Source organism: Barbatula barbatula (genome assembly GCF_947034865.1).
Source record: "Barbatula barbatula genome assembly, chromosome: 21".
NCBI classification, from domain to species: Eukaryota; Metazoa; Chordata; class Actinopteri; order Cypriniformes; family Nemacheilidae; genus Barbatula; species Barbatula barbatula.
The window spans coordinates 7583368-7601176 of record NC_136784.1 but is presented as its reverse complement, the minus strand read 5'-3'; the positions used below and the strand labels follow the sequence as shown (position 1 = coordinate 7601176).

Below are 17809 nucleotides of genomic sequence, written 5' to 3'. Positions count from 1 at the left end.
ACTCCGTTTAAAACTATTTATATTTTTTTTTTATTGTGCATTCCAAGTAATATTAGTCAAACTGAAGTTTGGTTGTTTTGATTATGTTTGATAATAACAAAGAAATACAGCTAACTAACACATTTCAAACATGATAACACACATTTTTTTAATGGAGTTATCTGTTTTTGCAAATAAATGAAGAGTTTGGAATCCAAAATGTGTTTATTATGTTATCATGTTTTTATTGTGTTAGTTAGCTATATGTTTTGAGTTATTATGGCTTTAATCAAAACAAACCGACAGCAGTTTGATTTATATTAATTGGAATGCACAATACAAAAACTTGATTTATCTAATTTTGGAACCGAACTCTTCAAATTTATATTAATATATTTGTTTTCATATAAAGCCACATGTTTGTGCCATTAATGTAAAAAAGCTATGCTTCATTTCCTGTTAACCAAATGATCATGTAGAAGTCATTCTGGTACATCTAATAATATTCTGCAAAGCTGTAAATGATTCAGACAGACCGGTACATATTTCAAGATGAATCCCTCATATCTTCAGATGTCTTGCAGGGTGAGACCCGTTAGCTGCCATTTTTAGTTTAGAATTCATTTTAAATACAGAGTTCTAGTCTGTCTAGATTGTTAATTTTAACAATCATTACTGGTGTAAAATCAAGATGGAGGGCATCTATTACCACTCACGATCTAAGGACAGATCGGCCGCACATCTGCAAACAGACATACGGACCAAAAGAGAAAGGACAGGTGAACGAACAAAACCTTGTAAAAAACAGAACCTGGACTTGTACATAGGGGGTGAAGTCATACAGGATTGAAATGGCAAGAGGGTGAGTAAATGAATACAGAAATGGCATTTTGGGGTTAGCTATATACCTTTAAAAATGTTGAGAGCAAAGTTAATTTTCTCATTTTTTTTGCCTTAATGACAGCATGCACTCAAGCTGGCATGGACATCACAAGATTTACCGAAACCTGATGATCCATGTTATCCCAGCTTGATTTGACATCGTTCCAGAAAGCATCTTGTGCGCTTCCAAGGGAAATCTGCCCTTTTGTGCAAAGCGTTTGTATAAGACCAAGACGTTTGTTTTTGCAACAAAATCACACCTATTAAGTACATATAAAGCACAGTGGCAGTTCCAGATCTCTGAGGGTGACTGTAGTGGCCTTAAAAGGGCAGTAAATATATCTCTGAGAGGCCGAGGGAAAAGGGGAGCGCGAAAGAGGCCACACTCCCTAAATGCGGTTCATAATTTAAAACGGCTGAATAGCAACATGCAATTTGTCTGTAATGCCAGCGAACATGGCGATGTGTGACGCAAATGAAGTGCCTGGAGATTCTTGCATTATTTACTTCTCGAACTGTTTAATTAAGCACCATCATTATTCCTTCATCCTCCCACTCCTAATATCTCCTCCCTGCAGGAGAGTGAGAGTACAACATGCAAGGACTAGAAGTAAATGACTGAGAAAATACTCCCTTGTAATGCATCACTGTTGTCCTTTTTGGACCTGCTGCTGGTTTGGAGAAGATGTGCCCCTTGTGACTGAACATAGCCGTTTGTGATTTTTGCAGTAAAAGTGCAGATGGCCTAGTGGTCCACATGGAAATGAGTGACTGGACTGAGAGAGTCCAAGCCTAGCGCTGTGCCAGCTGCTTAACAGCTGGAAACTGACAGGCATCGATCCAATGCGCAAAAGGGGCCCCAAATCCCCTCTTGACATCACCCACACTCTTCATTGGCTAATGCACAAATGAACAATGCATATAAACAAATGCATCACTACCACACAAACATCTTGATTGTTTATATTTACGATTTTCTGTTGGTGCAAGTTTTTCTGATGATATCAGCCAAGGAAAGACTTACAACAGATTGTGTTTTCCTTTGTGAGTGCCTTTTTACACCGATTACAAATAGCCCGCATTGTTGGATGACACTATTTGCACTAGCTCCACCCACCAATATGTGATTGGAATAGAGAAATTGTAAGAACAACACCATTTCAGACAGCACTCCAGTGGCGTAAGGCGTCAGCCAGTATAGCTTTGGGCTCTAATCCACCTCTTGCTGAAAACGCTCTTTAACATTTCACATTACAGATCATAAAAGCATTTATTCTCAATAAACTGATTTAAGACGTAAAATTCATTTTTAGGGTAAAGTAATATCTCAATAAGTTGCCATCATTCTAATAATTGGTATAAATAAAATTATTTTATTATTGCATATTTTAATTGCAAAGTTTAATGCACAACAACACTGAGGTGCAAACGGTAACATTATCTGCCACTATTTATAAGTACCAATAACATCTGATTACTATTTCTTATTAATCCAAAGAAAATACAGCTTGTTTTCAGTTAGTGTAAATAGCATTTCGCTAAGAAATGCTGCTATTTTCACTTAGTGTCAATAACATCTGTCACTTTTTTCACTTTGTTTAAATAGTATCTATTGCTGCCTATAAATAAACGCATCGGTATGGGACTTAAATTCTATATCTTTCATTGCAAGTAACTGCATTGGTCAAATTCCGATAACATTTATTTCTCAATAAACAAGTGATGGTAGAAGGTGATTCAAATGTATCACATAAATGTATGCCTTCACATAGGTTGAGAGGGTGGGTGGAAGCGATGTTAACATTCACATTTTTGACTTGATCAAAAATGACAAGCTATATATTTTAACAGTATGTGCATTCCCTGGGAATCGATCCTATAACCTTGGTGATGCAAGTGCACAACTTGAACAAGAAAACACATCTGTTCATTGCTGAAGAGGCAAAATCTCCTGGTACATCATTTCATGTCATTTGTTCCACACTGAAATGCAACCAACTCCCGAAAGAACCATGTGCTTTAAAAAGTATTATCTGATGTTTTTATTGTGGTTTTGACCATTAGCTTTCTATAACACCATAGACATACACATTAATGACGAACAATTTAACCAAAGAAGTTGTCAATAACCCTTTTATACAACCGACTATCTAGAAGTTATTAAAGCCTAATGTATGCAGTTACTCAAATTTAAGGGTTAAAAGGATTAAAAGGAAATCATTTGAATGTATGTAGCTTTGTTTGGCTGAAAAAAATGTGAACCACATAAAAAAAGGACAAGCCAGAAAAATTGCTTTATTTTTTCTGTGTCTAAGTATTAAGGGAGAATTCTTGGCAGTCATTTCATCTGGCATCAAGCAGCCATACAATCGTGTCTACAGACATAAACCATAAACTATATTCATATCTAATATATCCATCCTTTTATAACCATATATGTTTGTATATATCTGTATATTTTTACAACTCTCTATACATATAATGAGGCTTTGTGTACACATATATAGAAATCAACATATAAATACAATATATTTATTAAACCCAGCACCCACCTCGTCCTGAAGTTTGCTGGGTGTGGGTGTCCATCATAGAGTGATAAAAAGTCATAGTCCTCCTCCACCGCGAATGACTGAAACACTATTTGAATCCGGTTGCCCTCCTCTGCTACAATAACCCACGTACAGTTTGCCCCATTCTGATATCCATATGGAAAACCAGGACTTTCAATGGTCCCATTTCTCCCTTTTAATGTTCCACCACATGTATGTATGAAACCTGTGAAAGAAAGAGAGAGCAATGTTAAAATCTGAATCTCATTTAAAAACATTGTGTATTTGTGCATAAGTTAATATTCCAATATTCAATAAGTTGTATGGGGTCAAATTCACAGTCACACACATAAAAAATAGAGACACTTCTAGAGAAACTAGAATGATTAAGTGTTAAAAAACCCTATTGGAAGATTATAAAAAGATTAGATTTTTAACAAAATAAGAATAAGGCAAAGAAGAAATACTGTATGTGTGCTTACACCTGCTGTGAATCGCTTTTTAATTTTGCATGATAATTTCTCAGCTCACATATACAGTATACACTTTATTATGAGACCTATTGAGCACATTACAGTACCCAGAGCAATGCGGTCTATTTTCGTAAAATATTATACAACAATAGATGTCGTAATAAATTTCATATAACGCCATAAACACCTGTTCATGAACACTAAAATATCACTGGTAACACAGAGACACAGCCATCATGTCTAACACAGAGACTCAGCAGGTGGTCACAATCACACTCAGCATGCCAAAACTGCTAGTAAAAAAATCTACGTTAATTTACACCGGTCTGGACTTAAATCAAACAGGACAATCCAAGAGATTTCATTTCTCACAGAACGCAAATCAGAACTACGCAATCTGTCTTCCGGTTTTCCACATACGATTTGCATTCATTACTTTCAATCTTAAAAAAACACGCTTTTAAGGAGATGCTCTTCGTGGTAAAATCTATTTTATGATCACAAAAAACATTAATATAACAATTGTTATTTAGAGTTAAATCCTTGGTTCACAGCTCTGGTCCCATAGAAAACATCTGTGCGTTTGACGTTGTACATGGCAGGCGCTAAGCAATGTGTTAGTACCCCATTGAGCATTGTAAGTTGAAATTTATTGCCACATTGTGAATGGAATTGATCTCAGTTGGTCTCAGATGAACTAGCATTTTACCTTCCCGCACCCATGAATTCAACACAAGAACGGCTCATGCGGCCCAATTCCCTGTATCCAATCTGATAACTAATGAATCAAGCAAGGCAGTTACATCAGGTATTACGACACAAAACCTGCGCTGATAACATCTGTTTGGAAGGCAAAGTCTGTTCAGATCTAATCAACGTTGAACCGGGACCATCATTTGGTGTATTTGTGGTAACGTGGCCGCTATGAACCACATTTATACTGCATTCAAAATCCCTAGCCCATGCCCTGAATAACTCCTGAGCTATAATATTCTCCAGCATTATTCTTTTTTTATATTTAGCTTTTACCATAGTAATCTTTACAGCAACTTTGATTCTCTTCTTTTTTGTCACATCCAGTTATTATCTCTTTTCAGAACCTAGGGCATGAGCAATATCTGCTCCCTGCCGCTGCTGACTGTTCAGTGGCCCGTCACTGATTTGGTGTGATGGGTGGAGGTCCTTCAGGCTCTAATTGCACCATAAGCTGCCATGAGAAATTAGCACCAATGTGGTCACCAAGGAGTGTAAAAAGGAAAATATATATATAAGTATAAGTTCATTTGCACATTCATTTACAATTTACACATTCCGGCTTTCTAAATCACTTAGCTGGTTTAATCTGTTTGCCCAACCGTGTGTTCTGTGACTCTATAGGCTAGAGGCACATTTTTATGCATGCATACAGTACAAGCAAACCATCAGTAAATCAATGTAATAAAACACCGAAAATATATGCAAAGACCTGTAATTTGGCGTGAAGTGGCATTTACTGATACTGCGGTAGTTGTGTTTACGATGCAATAAGAATGCCACACTTATCACATGCAATGTATAATATTATGGGTTTTGGAGTGGGTTAAAGAAGGTCCAAGGGGTTCGTGGGGAAATATTGCTTTTTATTCATTTACAATTGTTACTAAATGACAGGTTCGGCACTAAAGCACCATGAGTTTCGTTGATCTTGTTTGCAACAAGTACTACATTGAATGTAAGTAAATTACAAGTATGCTTTATTTTGTCATCATCAAAAAATATGTAGGATAACAAATAAAAAACTGCACTTTTTATTATTATTAAGTACCAAAATATAGACAGAGACAGAACGTGTACGGCATCATGAGTTAAAGGGATACACCTTTCTGTCATTAACTCATGTTCATGTCATTTATAACCGTTATGACTTACTTTCTTCTGCAGAACACAAAATAAGATATTTTGAAGAATGTTGGTAAACCCAACAACGGTGGTACCCATTCACTTGTATTGTACATACGCAAAACCAATGCAAGTGAAGGGGTAACGCCGTTACAAACATTCTTCAAAATATCAAATTTTGTATTCAGAATACAGGTTTGAAAATGCAAAGAGGGTAAATAAATGATGACAGCATTTTCATTTTTAGGTGAAATATCCATTGAACAGTGAGTTAGCAAACCTTTTTCTGATGATTTAACTTTATTATAACATAATAAGTCCTTCTACCTCACTGGAGGATTAAATAAACTACACAGCTGTACCACAAACTCAATTTCAAATATCTCAAACTGAATGGCCTATGGTATTTATCCTTAACAACGACATTTAAGTAATATTTTCTAGAATATTGATCCCTAAACATCAGACCGTGTCTACACTAGATGTTGCGCGACACGACACGATAAAACACAATAGAACGCATTAGAACCCATTATAATTGAACATTTTGTCCACACTGACGCAACACAAAATCTGCTTATTCTCAATGTGTTTGTCGTGTCGCGCCAGTCGTGTCCTGTGCAGACACAGTGTTAGTCTTCAGGGAACCATAACAACACAAACGCGAGTCTCTGTGCTAAGATTAGCTTTGAGAGAAATGCAGGTTAAAGACAAGCCAACGTTAGACACAGAGAGATAGTTCTCCATTGATGAAGTAATAAATCTCGTTTGTTGCAAGCAAATGCACCTTGTCCTCCGTGATGGAACGCTGAGCTAAAAGATTGTCCGGTTCCCACCCTTACTTAAGTAACAAGATTAAAACAGAGATTTAACTCCACCTTATTCTCAGGCTAAAATGGCACAGCATTTGGAGCTGCTTATAAAACAAACTGACATTGCCATGATGAAAAAACCCAGCTAATTAAGATTTAGTATTATCTCTCTACTTTTCCCCCGAAGGCTCTAATTAACGTAGTATAGGAAACGTATAGCAGCGTTAGATCTGTGGACTTAAGACACCTACACTTAAAACAACTCGAGCACTACAGAAAATAAATCAGAGCGCTACCTAAGTGTTTCCGGGGATTTAATTCTCTTTACAATTGCCAAGGTGATCATCTGCTTAACGCTAAGAATCGCTTAATCTTCTGACCACTTCTTCCCATCGTCAGCGTTACGTGTTTTTTTTCAGTTTAATGCCGAGCATATAGTCCGGCTTGAGGGAACAATCTAGAAAGTTTCCTGGTGATTTCTGTTGTATAGGCAGCGAGAGGATTTTAAGCTTCTTCAAAAGCCACTGAAATCTTGACTCAAGCAAACGTCACGCAACCTCAGTGATCAAAAAGCAAATTAAAACTTTGGCATGGTGTAGGTTTGAAGTGCCCACACTCAAATTAAAATAGCCAAAGATTATCAAACAATTCCATTTCAAATAAAAGGCCACATATCCAAACATTTGGTGAAATATTTTTAATAATGATTATTATAAATGAATTATGAAATTCATGCTTTGCTTATTTGATGCAGATGGACATTACGCTGCAATCCTCAGTCTCACAGGAGAAAGTATCAAAGGTTGAAGCAGATTGTGCTTTGAATTAAGCATTGCGGCGAAACATCTCTGAAGCGGAGAACTGAATAATAGAACAAGGGACCTCATGCAACAATTCAATACTGAAATCCGTCTCTTTCTCTACTTTTCTTTTCCCCTCCAAATCTCCCATGATGACAAAAAGTAGCAGGGTTTGGCCTAAAGCTATCGCTGAGTGAAAGCTAGCTATTTAGAAAATGTCGGTTTTAAAGAAGTGATAGCCTGTCTGTAAATACGTGTTTATAAATAAAAAATAAATGCATAAAGAAAGGTTATCCTTATAAATTATGTTGGTAACAGGACTGAAAGTTTGATCACATTCTGGTCACAGGGCTGAAAGTTCGAACAGACTGAATGAAGCTTCTTTTTTTCTCACTATGAAGTAAAAACACCTTATGAGGTTTACAACGTAGAAGACAGCTAAATATTATGTTAGCAAGATAAAAGTTCCGTCATCGATTAACCACATTGCATTTCAAACCTGTATCTCTTTCTTTCTTCTGCAGCATACCAAAGATGATATTTTGAAGAATGCTGGTAACCGAACAACGATGGTACCCATTGACTTCTATTCTACGGACACAAAACCAATGCAAGTCAATGGGTAGCGCCGTTGTATCTTCGTTTGTGTTTGAAATTACAAGAGGATTAGTAAATGATGACAGAATTTTCATTTTTTGGGTAAATCAAACACATCCAATAGTCCAAAGAACATGACATTTGTGCCCTTATTGGTTTAAAACAGTAATGGAAAATAAAATGGTATCCTATTCCTATGGAAAGCGCTGTGTTTTCCCAAGTGTTTACCACTTTCTGCTTATTGTCGTCACACTTTGCTAATTGCTTTTGTTGTAATAACATTGCCTAGACAGAAGCTTGTCTCTCTTAGCCTCTCTCCTCAAGCTGTTTGTTGATCCTGACACTACGCAGACGTGCGTGCTGATAACTGATGTGTGAGGCGAAGTGGTAAACCAATCCCATGTGCTTCCTTTCTCCTCCCGCTCAGGTTCTGCTGGCACTGGTTCGGGCCTCGTTTTAACTTTGGCATCTGGCCACCCTGTTTCTCTGTATTTTACAGTACTTGTGCTTCCTCCTGCCACGCCATATTTATAAAAAAGGCAGGCACCACCTGGGTCAGCATTTCCACACCACATCTTTTTTAACCTTGACAGTGCAGCTGAGTAGCCTGGCAAGACTCTGGATTTAAAAAGAAAGAAAGGATCAAGCTCATTTTGGCAGGAGGCCGAGCTTAAGCCAAGACCTCTTTAGCCAAGAGCTAGCTGTATACTGTATATCGATCCGAATCAGCCTGATTTCTGTTTTGACTCATTGCGAGAGGATTTATTATAGCATTTATATTTAGTATTTTTCAAGTCAACTTGAATAGAAAAAAGCAGGGTGGGGATCAATTCAACTCGAATCCAGGTCGTATGTTGAGTCAAATTCAGAGTTAAGCAGGAGCAATGTGTTCAGTTGTTTGTGTTGACACAATCTTCCAAAACACACATTACTATTTTCTATTTAAATGCATAGAAAATGGGATAATAGTGAGAGCATAGTGTTATAGTTACTTGTGAAACTGTATGCATTCTAAAATCCATATAAAGAAAATCTAATTTGACTTGCCACAAGAGTTGCATACCAGATTATTATTAAACCTCCAAGAAATCTTGAATGCAGATAAAATGAGATATCTAAAGGAAGCGAGGCTTTTCTTTTAATGAATTATTAAACTGTACTCCCTAATGACAAAGTCTTCTTAACAGGAAGGGTTAGATGAAAGGAATATATTTTCTCCCATTTCATCCTTTGAATTCTCAGCAGATCTGAAACAATTGCTCCTATTAGAATGAGCAAGAATGACTGTGGAGAGATTTAAAGGTTTGTCTAAAAATCTAGCGAGCTGACTGCCTGCTAATACTTTTTTAGGCATCGGCTCAAAACAAAGGCCTTCTCAGGAAGCAGATTGCATCATTTGCTTATTGTTTTTGATCTTGTTGACTTTTCATGACCGCACACAAGATTTTGAGACAGCGTAAACACTTTCAACCCTATATAAAAACAGACATGTTTAATTGTCTGTAAAACTATGAACACGAATATGGATTTACCAAAACAGCTTTGGCTCCAGTTAAGCATAAATAGAGAAACTTCAACAGAGAATCTAACAGACGGATCAAATGAACCCACAATTTTAACATCCAGGTAAAAGCACCGCTTAAAAATGTTGACTGTTTTGTCTTATATCTGTTTAATATGCATCTACCAGTCCTTGGTAGAAGAACGATGGTCATGGTATGGTACTGTATAACTGTCAGGAATCATCAGCAACCCAATCTTATGGCTCACACCTAGCTGACACTCAGATTTCATGGGAATCCTGACCTCACTGAATGGGGACATGGCCTTCTGTCTTTGTAATGACTTTCTAATCTGACAGCAGTATCCTCAAGGTAGGATCTATGATTCAGAAGGGAGACTTTGAAGGCAAGAGAAAACATTGAAAATCAACCTGAAGGTTGAAGATGGATAAGGGTGGCGTGCATGAAACACAGTTAAAAGCCTGCAGGGACGGTCTCCTCCCGTTCAGAGAGAAGCTGGATGTAATTGAGGAAGTCATGCATGCATGTACATTTTGTTAGGGAAATGAGCTGTGTTTTTGTGCCGGAATGAAAAGCGCACGGTTGTTTTCATACCAGCCTTGATCTCCTACCAGGATGTGAACTATTCTGCCTTTACACACAGAAGCGATTCAGCTGATGAATGTGAATTGAAGAAGGGAATTTAGAATTAAAATGCAACGATTAAAACCAAAGAATTAAGAATTAAAATGCAATGATTAAAACCAAGGATGATGGGTTGATTTATTATCATGCGATGATCACCTTAATGGGTGAAAGTGACAAATCAAATTCATGCCATATTGGATGCAATGTCAAAAAAACATTCATTATTAAAAAAAACACAATTATTCAATCTAATGCCATATTTTATAGCAAGTTTATTATAACTTATGAGTTATTTATGCATTTATTTGTTTCAATGTGTTTTTTTAAAATGGTCTAATTTATTCAATATATTTTTTCAATTGATTTAAGTGCATTAAATTATTCTGATTACAGATGTGTTGTGACGTTTTGTGAAGCTATGCAAATTCTTTTGTCCAACATGTCCATTTCCGCTAACAGCATTCTCAAACTCAACCCCAACATTTTCATTTCACTTCCAACTCAAAAAAACACTGTCTTTTTTGGTCCCTTCCAGTAGCTCAGCATAATTGTGTCCCATGAGCGTCGCTGACAGTTGTCCAGTGTTGCCGTCATCACCACTCATCCCCTCTCACACCAGCACGCAATCTACACTGACACATGTCACTGCGAAACAAAGTAGGCCCTTAGTAATCTATAGCATGCATTAAGCCCTTGCTGTCTTCAAACACGAAAAGGCCATTTGCCATTTGAGCGAGACTGAGAGAGCGAGAATGATGACTAAAGAACTCCCTCAGAGGGCATGTTGTTAGCATGAGCTGAAATTGAAAGGGAGACAGAGACAGTGGAGAAGCGATCAAACTGTCAATCACAGGTCAGATACCACCATTGGAGTGTTAAGGTGAGGCGAAAAATCGTCATATATCACGTCTGTCTGGTAGACCTGAGCACTGTTTGTTGAATGATAATTGTTGGGATTAGACGTTACCTGTCGGACGAGTTAAGAGCGAACGCATGTTGTGGGTCACGCATTTAGCGCATGCAATTAATCACAATAATGGTTTAAATGACCAAGACCAATAACCAAGACATAACATAAAATTAAAGCTATGCATAGCACCAGACTTTCAAGCATTAAATACATCAATACTTTGTCTTATCCAGGCTTTATATGCAGACGGTTCACCCAAAAGTTTGTCTGAAAACTCGCCCTTTTGTCAATAGACCCCTTCACTTGCATTGGTTTTGTGCCCATACAATAGAAGGGAATGGGTACCGTCATGGTTTGTTACCAACATTCTTCAAAGTATCTTCTATTGTGCTCTGCAGAAGATAGAAAGTCATACGGGTACAAAATGTCAACAGGGTGAATAAATGATGACAGAATTTAATTTTTTTGGGGAAATTATCGATTAAAGAATCGATTTTTCTACCAACATGATGGTTTCTCTTCAAGCTTTATTTCAGCGTTCTGATCAGCAACCTTTAGCTTGAATGTGAGGCGGGGTTCGTTTGTCAAAACAATGGCAGATTGGAAGCGCATATTCAGTAAAACCTGTATGCAAGATTCTACTATTTTTGTCCAATGCCATTTGGTCATCTGCACAAAAAATGACAAAGTTCAGCTGTAAATAGGGTGATTTAAGGTAACCGAGCAAAACATTTCAATAATTTACCACATTTTACCTCAGGCACTTCATCTTCCGGTCCTTCCTAGTTTATCTGATGCTCAACAACATTTAATCACTGATACAACGCTGCTCGCTTCACATCTCGGGCTGATGTCGCAGTGAGAGAGAGGACACACCAATACTTCAAAGCACCCTTTCCAATTCACTGCATATCTTTCTTAGTGTGTATGTGTCTGTGCTGGGCATGGGTGATGAGGATTAATTAAAGGGGCATCGGTTACATGTCGGGTCCTCTTGGAGGAGCCGATCAATGCTGATGGCTTCTCGGTCCTTTAATAACCCACGCAAAGCCCTCCAGCTGTCTCTCAAACACACACACACGCAGTTACACAGCAAACACACATCGCACTTGCTTTAATCAGCCTGTTCACAGTCACACACTCATCAGCCTGTCTCGGTGTCTCTCTGCCTCCCTCTCTCACACACACAAAAACATACACTCTCTGTCACAGGGTGGTAGTTGACACTGGCTCATTAGCAATGGAAGGCTTTGTAATAATCACAATCCTAATCCTACACAACTTGTCTTCCGTGACAGAGAAAACAGTTCTGTCTGGGATTGTGGTGATTATGGGAAGGGAAATCAACAAAGCGAATCCGAGGGCCACGTTCTTAATTTTCATAGTAATTATTTTTTATTATTGAAGCGAGAGGACGGGTGTATGGTTACATTTGCTAGAAAATTCCACCCCAAAAATTACATACCAGGAATGGAAATAGAATAGAGCAAGTAGATGAAATACTTCACAACAAAAGACAGAAAAATTAAATAATAATAAACAATTGTATCGTTTGAAACTTAATGGACACCTACTGCGTTCCAGATGATGATTCATAACATATTTATAGGTCTGACATAGTGCTGTCATGGTGTCAGAACGTCAATACAAGACCATCAAGGCCAAAAGAATTCATGATGTCGATATTTTCACAATGTCTGTAGAAGGTTTTTAAAAAATAAATAAATGATGCAATGAGTCAATTGGTATCTGGTTCCATCGAGCCACCTGGAACCATTTAATATGATATTCTTCATTATTGCCGTCTATGCCAACATAAAAAATGTCTGTAGGACTGCGAGTTCAATCTGATTCGAATCCTTATTTGAATTATTTAGAAATGCTATATTAAGCAAGTCCTAAAAAGTCCAAACTTGCCCTGTGGTTAAAACGTGGGCCCTGTCATCTTAGTTCAGCCACCCACTTCATTTAGACTTTCATTCCAGGCAACAGATTGCTTGACTCCTGATGTTTCACAGATCCTCTTGGCCTTTCACCTCTGTTGTGTTATCATTTCCCTCTCCCCTCTTTCTCGACAGATAGATCTCTAACAGCATCTTTTACGTACTCAGTTATCAGTCTGTACTCTCCCAGACAGTTTTGTCTCAGTGTCTCAGAATTGGTCAATTGCTTCAATAATGCCATCTCAGAAACACTTAAAACTGGAGATCTGGAAACTGCGAAGAGGATGAAGGAGAGGCAGCTGGCTGCTGTAGAACAGAACATTTATTTACCGTCGCACGAACAGAGCCTGCAGAGTTTTTTCTTGCCTCATTTCTTTCACCATCCAGTCACAACTTTCACCTGATGTCGCCATAAAACCGGGCACCATAAATGTGTTACAGAGACACCTGAAGGCTGAAGCAAACTAGGGTTGAGTGCCTTGCTCATGGGCAAAATAGTAATGGCTCATAGATTGCCCCTTGTGAGAATTATACAAGCAACCGTCCGTTATAAACCCTAAATCTGAACCACCATTTCACCCCATCCACAATAAACAACATCTGACAGGTTTCTGGTGCTGAAACTCAGGATTTCAAGAGACAAATTCTGTGATCATTTACTCACCCTCAAGTTCTTCTAAATCTGTATACATGTCTTTGTTCGTTTGAACACAAAAGAAGATATTTGGAATTATGTTTGTAAGCAAACAGTTCTGGGCACTATTTACTACCATCATAGGAAAGAATCTACTATGGTCTACTATGTTTGGTTACAAACATTCTTCCATTGTTCAGCAGAACAACAAACATCTTACAAGTTTGGAACAACCTGAGGATGAGTAAATGATGACAGAATCTTCATTTTTGGGTGAACTGTTCCTTTAACCAGGGACCTTTACATCCACAGCCTACACTCAATGACTCAGCCTTTGAATAATAATATTACATAAAATTACACTTCTAATTAACCTTAAATGCGTACGATCCCTTTAGCGACAAGCTCAGGGCCACGATGGTTATAGCTGTTGGTTACAACGCTAATTTTTTTATCATTGGGTTGAAAGGATCTCTCACTTTGAGAATGCATGACAAATGTTTAAATGCGAGATAAAAACCTCACAGAAACACAAGTAGCGAGACAGCGACTTGCATTTACATTTTTATCAGAGCAACCGAGTAACACTACAACAGATGCAATTCATCCTACAGACGGAATAAAATTAGAAGTGCTGCAATATTTCCATAGTTGGCTGGAAAAGTACAAACTAGTGCACAGATGCAACTGTAAGGGAACAACCGCAAACCATGCATTTTCTTTCTGATGTTACAGTATAGAGAGTATATAAAGTGGCTTGAGGTTGACAGTGTTGTGGATCAAATGCTTACAGAGGAGCTCCAGGTGCTACTTGAAGATTGCAAGGGACACAGCTGCGCTCCATCTTTAACAAAACCGGAGACAAAGCACCTGTACCAACTCAATTCCCTCTTCTTTGCCCTACTGCACCATCTTGAGCAAGTGTGCTTTACAGCATCGGATATTCACTCCCTCGCGTAACCCCTTCTGACCTTACATCCAATGTAGAAACCCCTAGTGTAAAATATGGTCTACATCTGGACTACATCCACATCCAAAGTATATGGAATCTATAGTTAATGTCTCCAGAGAATTGTTGTTGCCGTATATATTGTTACCCAGGGCTGTACAGTGCGACAATATGTTGCACGTGCTATGAAAAAATCAGTCTGTGCTAAGAATACATTTACCAGTGTAGCAAGCATGCGATACAGTTTGGCAGGTGCATTAGACAGAGCTGTGTGTAACAAGGTAAACTATAAATGACCATTTATTCATCTGTATGTAACATTAATGTCATTTATCAGTTACCTGCGAATTTGTCAGTTCATGTGATGAACTGCACCTGCATATTTTTTAATGATGACAACTGACGTTTTATACTTGTGCTACAACTGTTTGGCCTGTGCTTCAAAACTTTAAAAACTCTGTAGCGCCAGTGCTATATGCAAAAAAGTTTACGTGCAGCCCTGCTACAGTATATAACGTGAATTTCAGGAAACTGCATTTTATGCCAAGAACCCCCCGCATATGCCTCAGGCAACGCGAGCATGAATAAATCACAACGCTGTAGATTACATAATTAAAACTATTTGGGTGGGCAGAGGTCCCACACAAAGAAAATCAATAGGCAGAAATGCTCAGCTGCTTCAAAATAGCCGACTGCAATAAAATTAAGTTGCCCAACAACAACAGTGTAGTGAAAAAAGAGGTGTGAAGTGTTTTGAAATGGCCGTGTCAAGGTCTAAAACGCTTCGTATCTCTGTCTGAGAAAGACAAATAAATAAAAAAAGATAATGAAGAGGGGTAACTGTGACTTCTACATCTGAGTCACTCACTTCCACAAACCTCCATGCTGGAAATCACATTTAGTCCTGTGAAGACGGTAACATCAGCCTGCCGCCATTTACTCAACATCTGAGACATCAAATGAAAAGGAAGCAAAGTCTGAGCTGTTATGAAAACTGATTTGAAGGCATCATATGTCTACACAGCAGCAGAATTCAGTTAATGGTTCTGAACGCTGTGATGAATAGCCACATTTTATTAAGGGATAGTTTACCCCACATTAAAATTATTTTTTGATTTACTCTCCCTCGTGTCATTCCAGTAGGATTGACTTTCTTCTGAAGAACCCTAAATATATTTTGAAGCACGTCGGTAACCAAACGACATTTCTTAAAATATCATATTTTGTGTTTCACAGAATTTCTTTTTTGAGTGATCTATCCTTTTAAGTTTTAGCCTCAGATGACACTCATACCAGTCTTTTTGCTATCCAATCCTGCTAAAAGTAGCTTGGTCTTAGTTGTACTTTATCGTGAATTAGCCATGGCATCCAAACTTACAACTATTATTTTTTTATGTGGCATATAAGAGCCAACTATCCTCATGCAATAAAACACTTTTAACATATAACATTAGTCAAAAAACAGACATATCACGATTCATGCGCTCACTGATGCATTCTCTACTATAAGCTAGAGTCTGAGGAGACCATCGGAGCATTGCCAATTAGGAGGCAACATTTCTGCCTTCGCCCCCATCCTTTGCTAAAATCCCAGCTGATCTCCAAGATAACACCCCCAGGCTGCTTCTCCTTGCAGAGGGGTACGGCAGATTCTTTGTACTAAGAGATGAACAAATTATAGACATGGTCACCTAAAAACTATGGTGGATGTTGCTTTGTACTTAAATCTGGCGAATGTTTCTCTGGCTGTTTAAAGGGGCCATTAGCAAGAGTTTCATTGGACACAGCTGCATTTGCTCTTTGATCCTGCTCAATTACTGCTGCTTCAGGGGAGGGCCTGCAAATGGCGGAACCCCATTGAGAAAAACACCATGAGCATCATGATAGCAGACCTGAGAGAGTTGACAAAACTATTACTTACAGTTAGACCATGAGGTTTCGAGCATCATGCAGAACAGCCCTGCTTTACACCCTGGTTTGCGATACCATCGTCAAAAGCGAATCGCTGGTCTATAGGGCCATTTACACGACAACGTTTTCTACTTGTGTGACTGTTTGTTTACACAAGAGCAGCATATTGGCGATCAAACATTTGAAATTATTTTGTAATCGTTTCCATGTAAACCACAAAAAACGTCAATATTATAACCAAAGTTTTCACTGTAAATTTTTTTAATTAAGTTAAACCGTAAAATAATAGTTTTCCCCTGTAAAGTTACATATTTCTATGTTCTGAATACAAGAACTTTCATTAATCCAAAATAAAACTACTTTTATCTACAATTATCCAGATTATACCAATGGAATTAGGTTAAAATAAAGTCGGACAAATAGCAATTCGACAGTCAGTGCATCAAGGTGTTTAGTTACAGCCAATCGACAGCAACACACACGCACACACACACGCACACACACACACCAATATCATGTAAAATCATGTTTTCTTCAGACTACATCACACTCACCAGCACACGGTCTACAATACACATGACTAAACAGCCATGCGTCAATCATTTCAGCCCTTCTGCATGTCCGTAACATTCTGTAATATCACATCTGCAGAGCCTGAAATCTAACTGACATATTAACATGGTATGAGGCTATTGTTGCTCCTTCTCCACAGTGACTAACGTATGTTAGACGTTGGAGAACAGGCCTCACTAGGCTGAGAGCAGAGCAGGTCTGTGAGTATAGGTCTGTCACAGCGAGGCGCTGATGATATGAGAGATTTTAAGGACTGAGCAAGTCTTTGATTGTGAGGGATTTGACACCATGAGATGGTGTGAAAAAGCCCTCGATATTCATGGAGCTGTTCTTTACGAAAGCAAATATTCACGCTTTTCATCACATACCTTTTGTGCCGTGAACTGATTCCATCTAGCACCTAAAAATATTGTCTGTGCTCACTCGACACTGCTCTCGACTCCCACACCTATGCCTGTATTATTCATATAGCCTTCTCTGCCTTTATATATCCACATCCATGCATATATATATACATATATATAACATCAGCTGAGTGGGTGTGCACACACCAAAAGGCTCTTAGCCTTTGTGTGTGTGTGTGTGTGTGTGTGTGTGTGTGTGACTGATCTAGGCTTGGAGAGGCTTTCAAAATCCAGAGGGCACCGTCCATCTGTGCTTTTTCTCAGAAAGGCCAGCCATGAAACAGAATGGTCCATTTTCCCAGTTCATCTTTTATACGCCTGAGACATACAGAAGGTGACTCCACAGTTTATGAATTATATAAAAT

At 38.2% G+C, this 17809-nt stretch overlaps 1 protein-coding gene across 1 annotated transcript in view; it reads right to left on the bottom strand.

Moving 5' to 3' along the window:
* csmd3b (CUB and Sushi multiple domains 3b) overlaps positions 1 to 17809 on the bottom strand; it is a gene marked incomplete at both ends in the record, with an annotated part of 310902 nt that overhangs the window by 266364 nt on the left and 26729 nt on the right. Inside the window, one exon of the mRNA XM_079485065.1 lies at positions 3414 to 3636. Coding sequence (XP_079341191.1) covers positions 3414 to 3636 — 223 coding nt within the window. The remainder of the gene's footprint in view (positions 1 to 3413; positions 3637 to 17809) is intronic.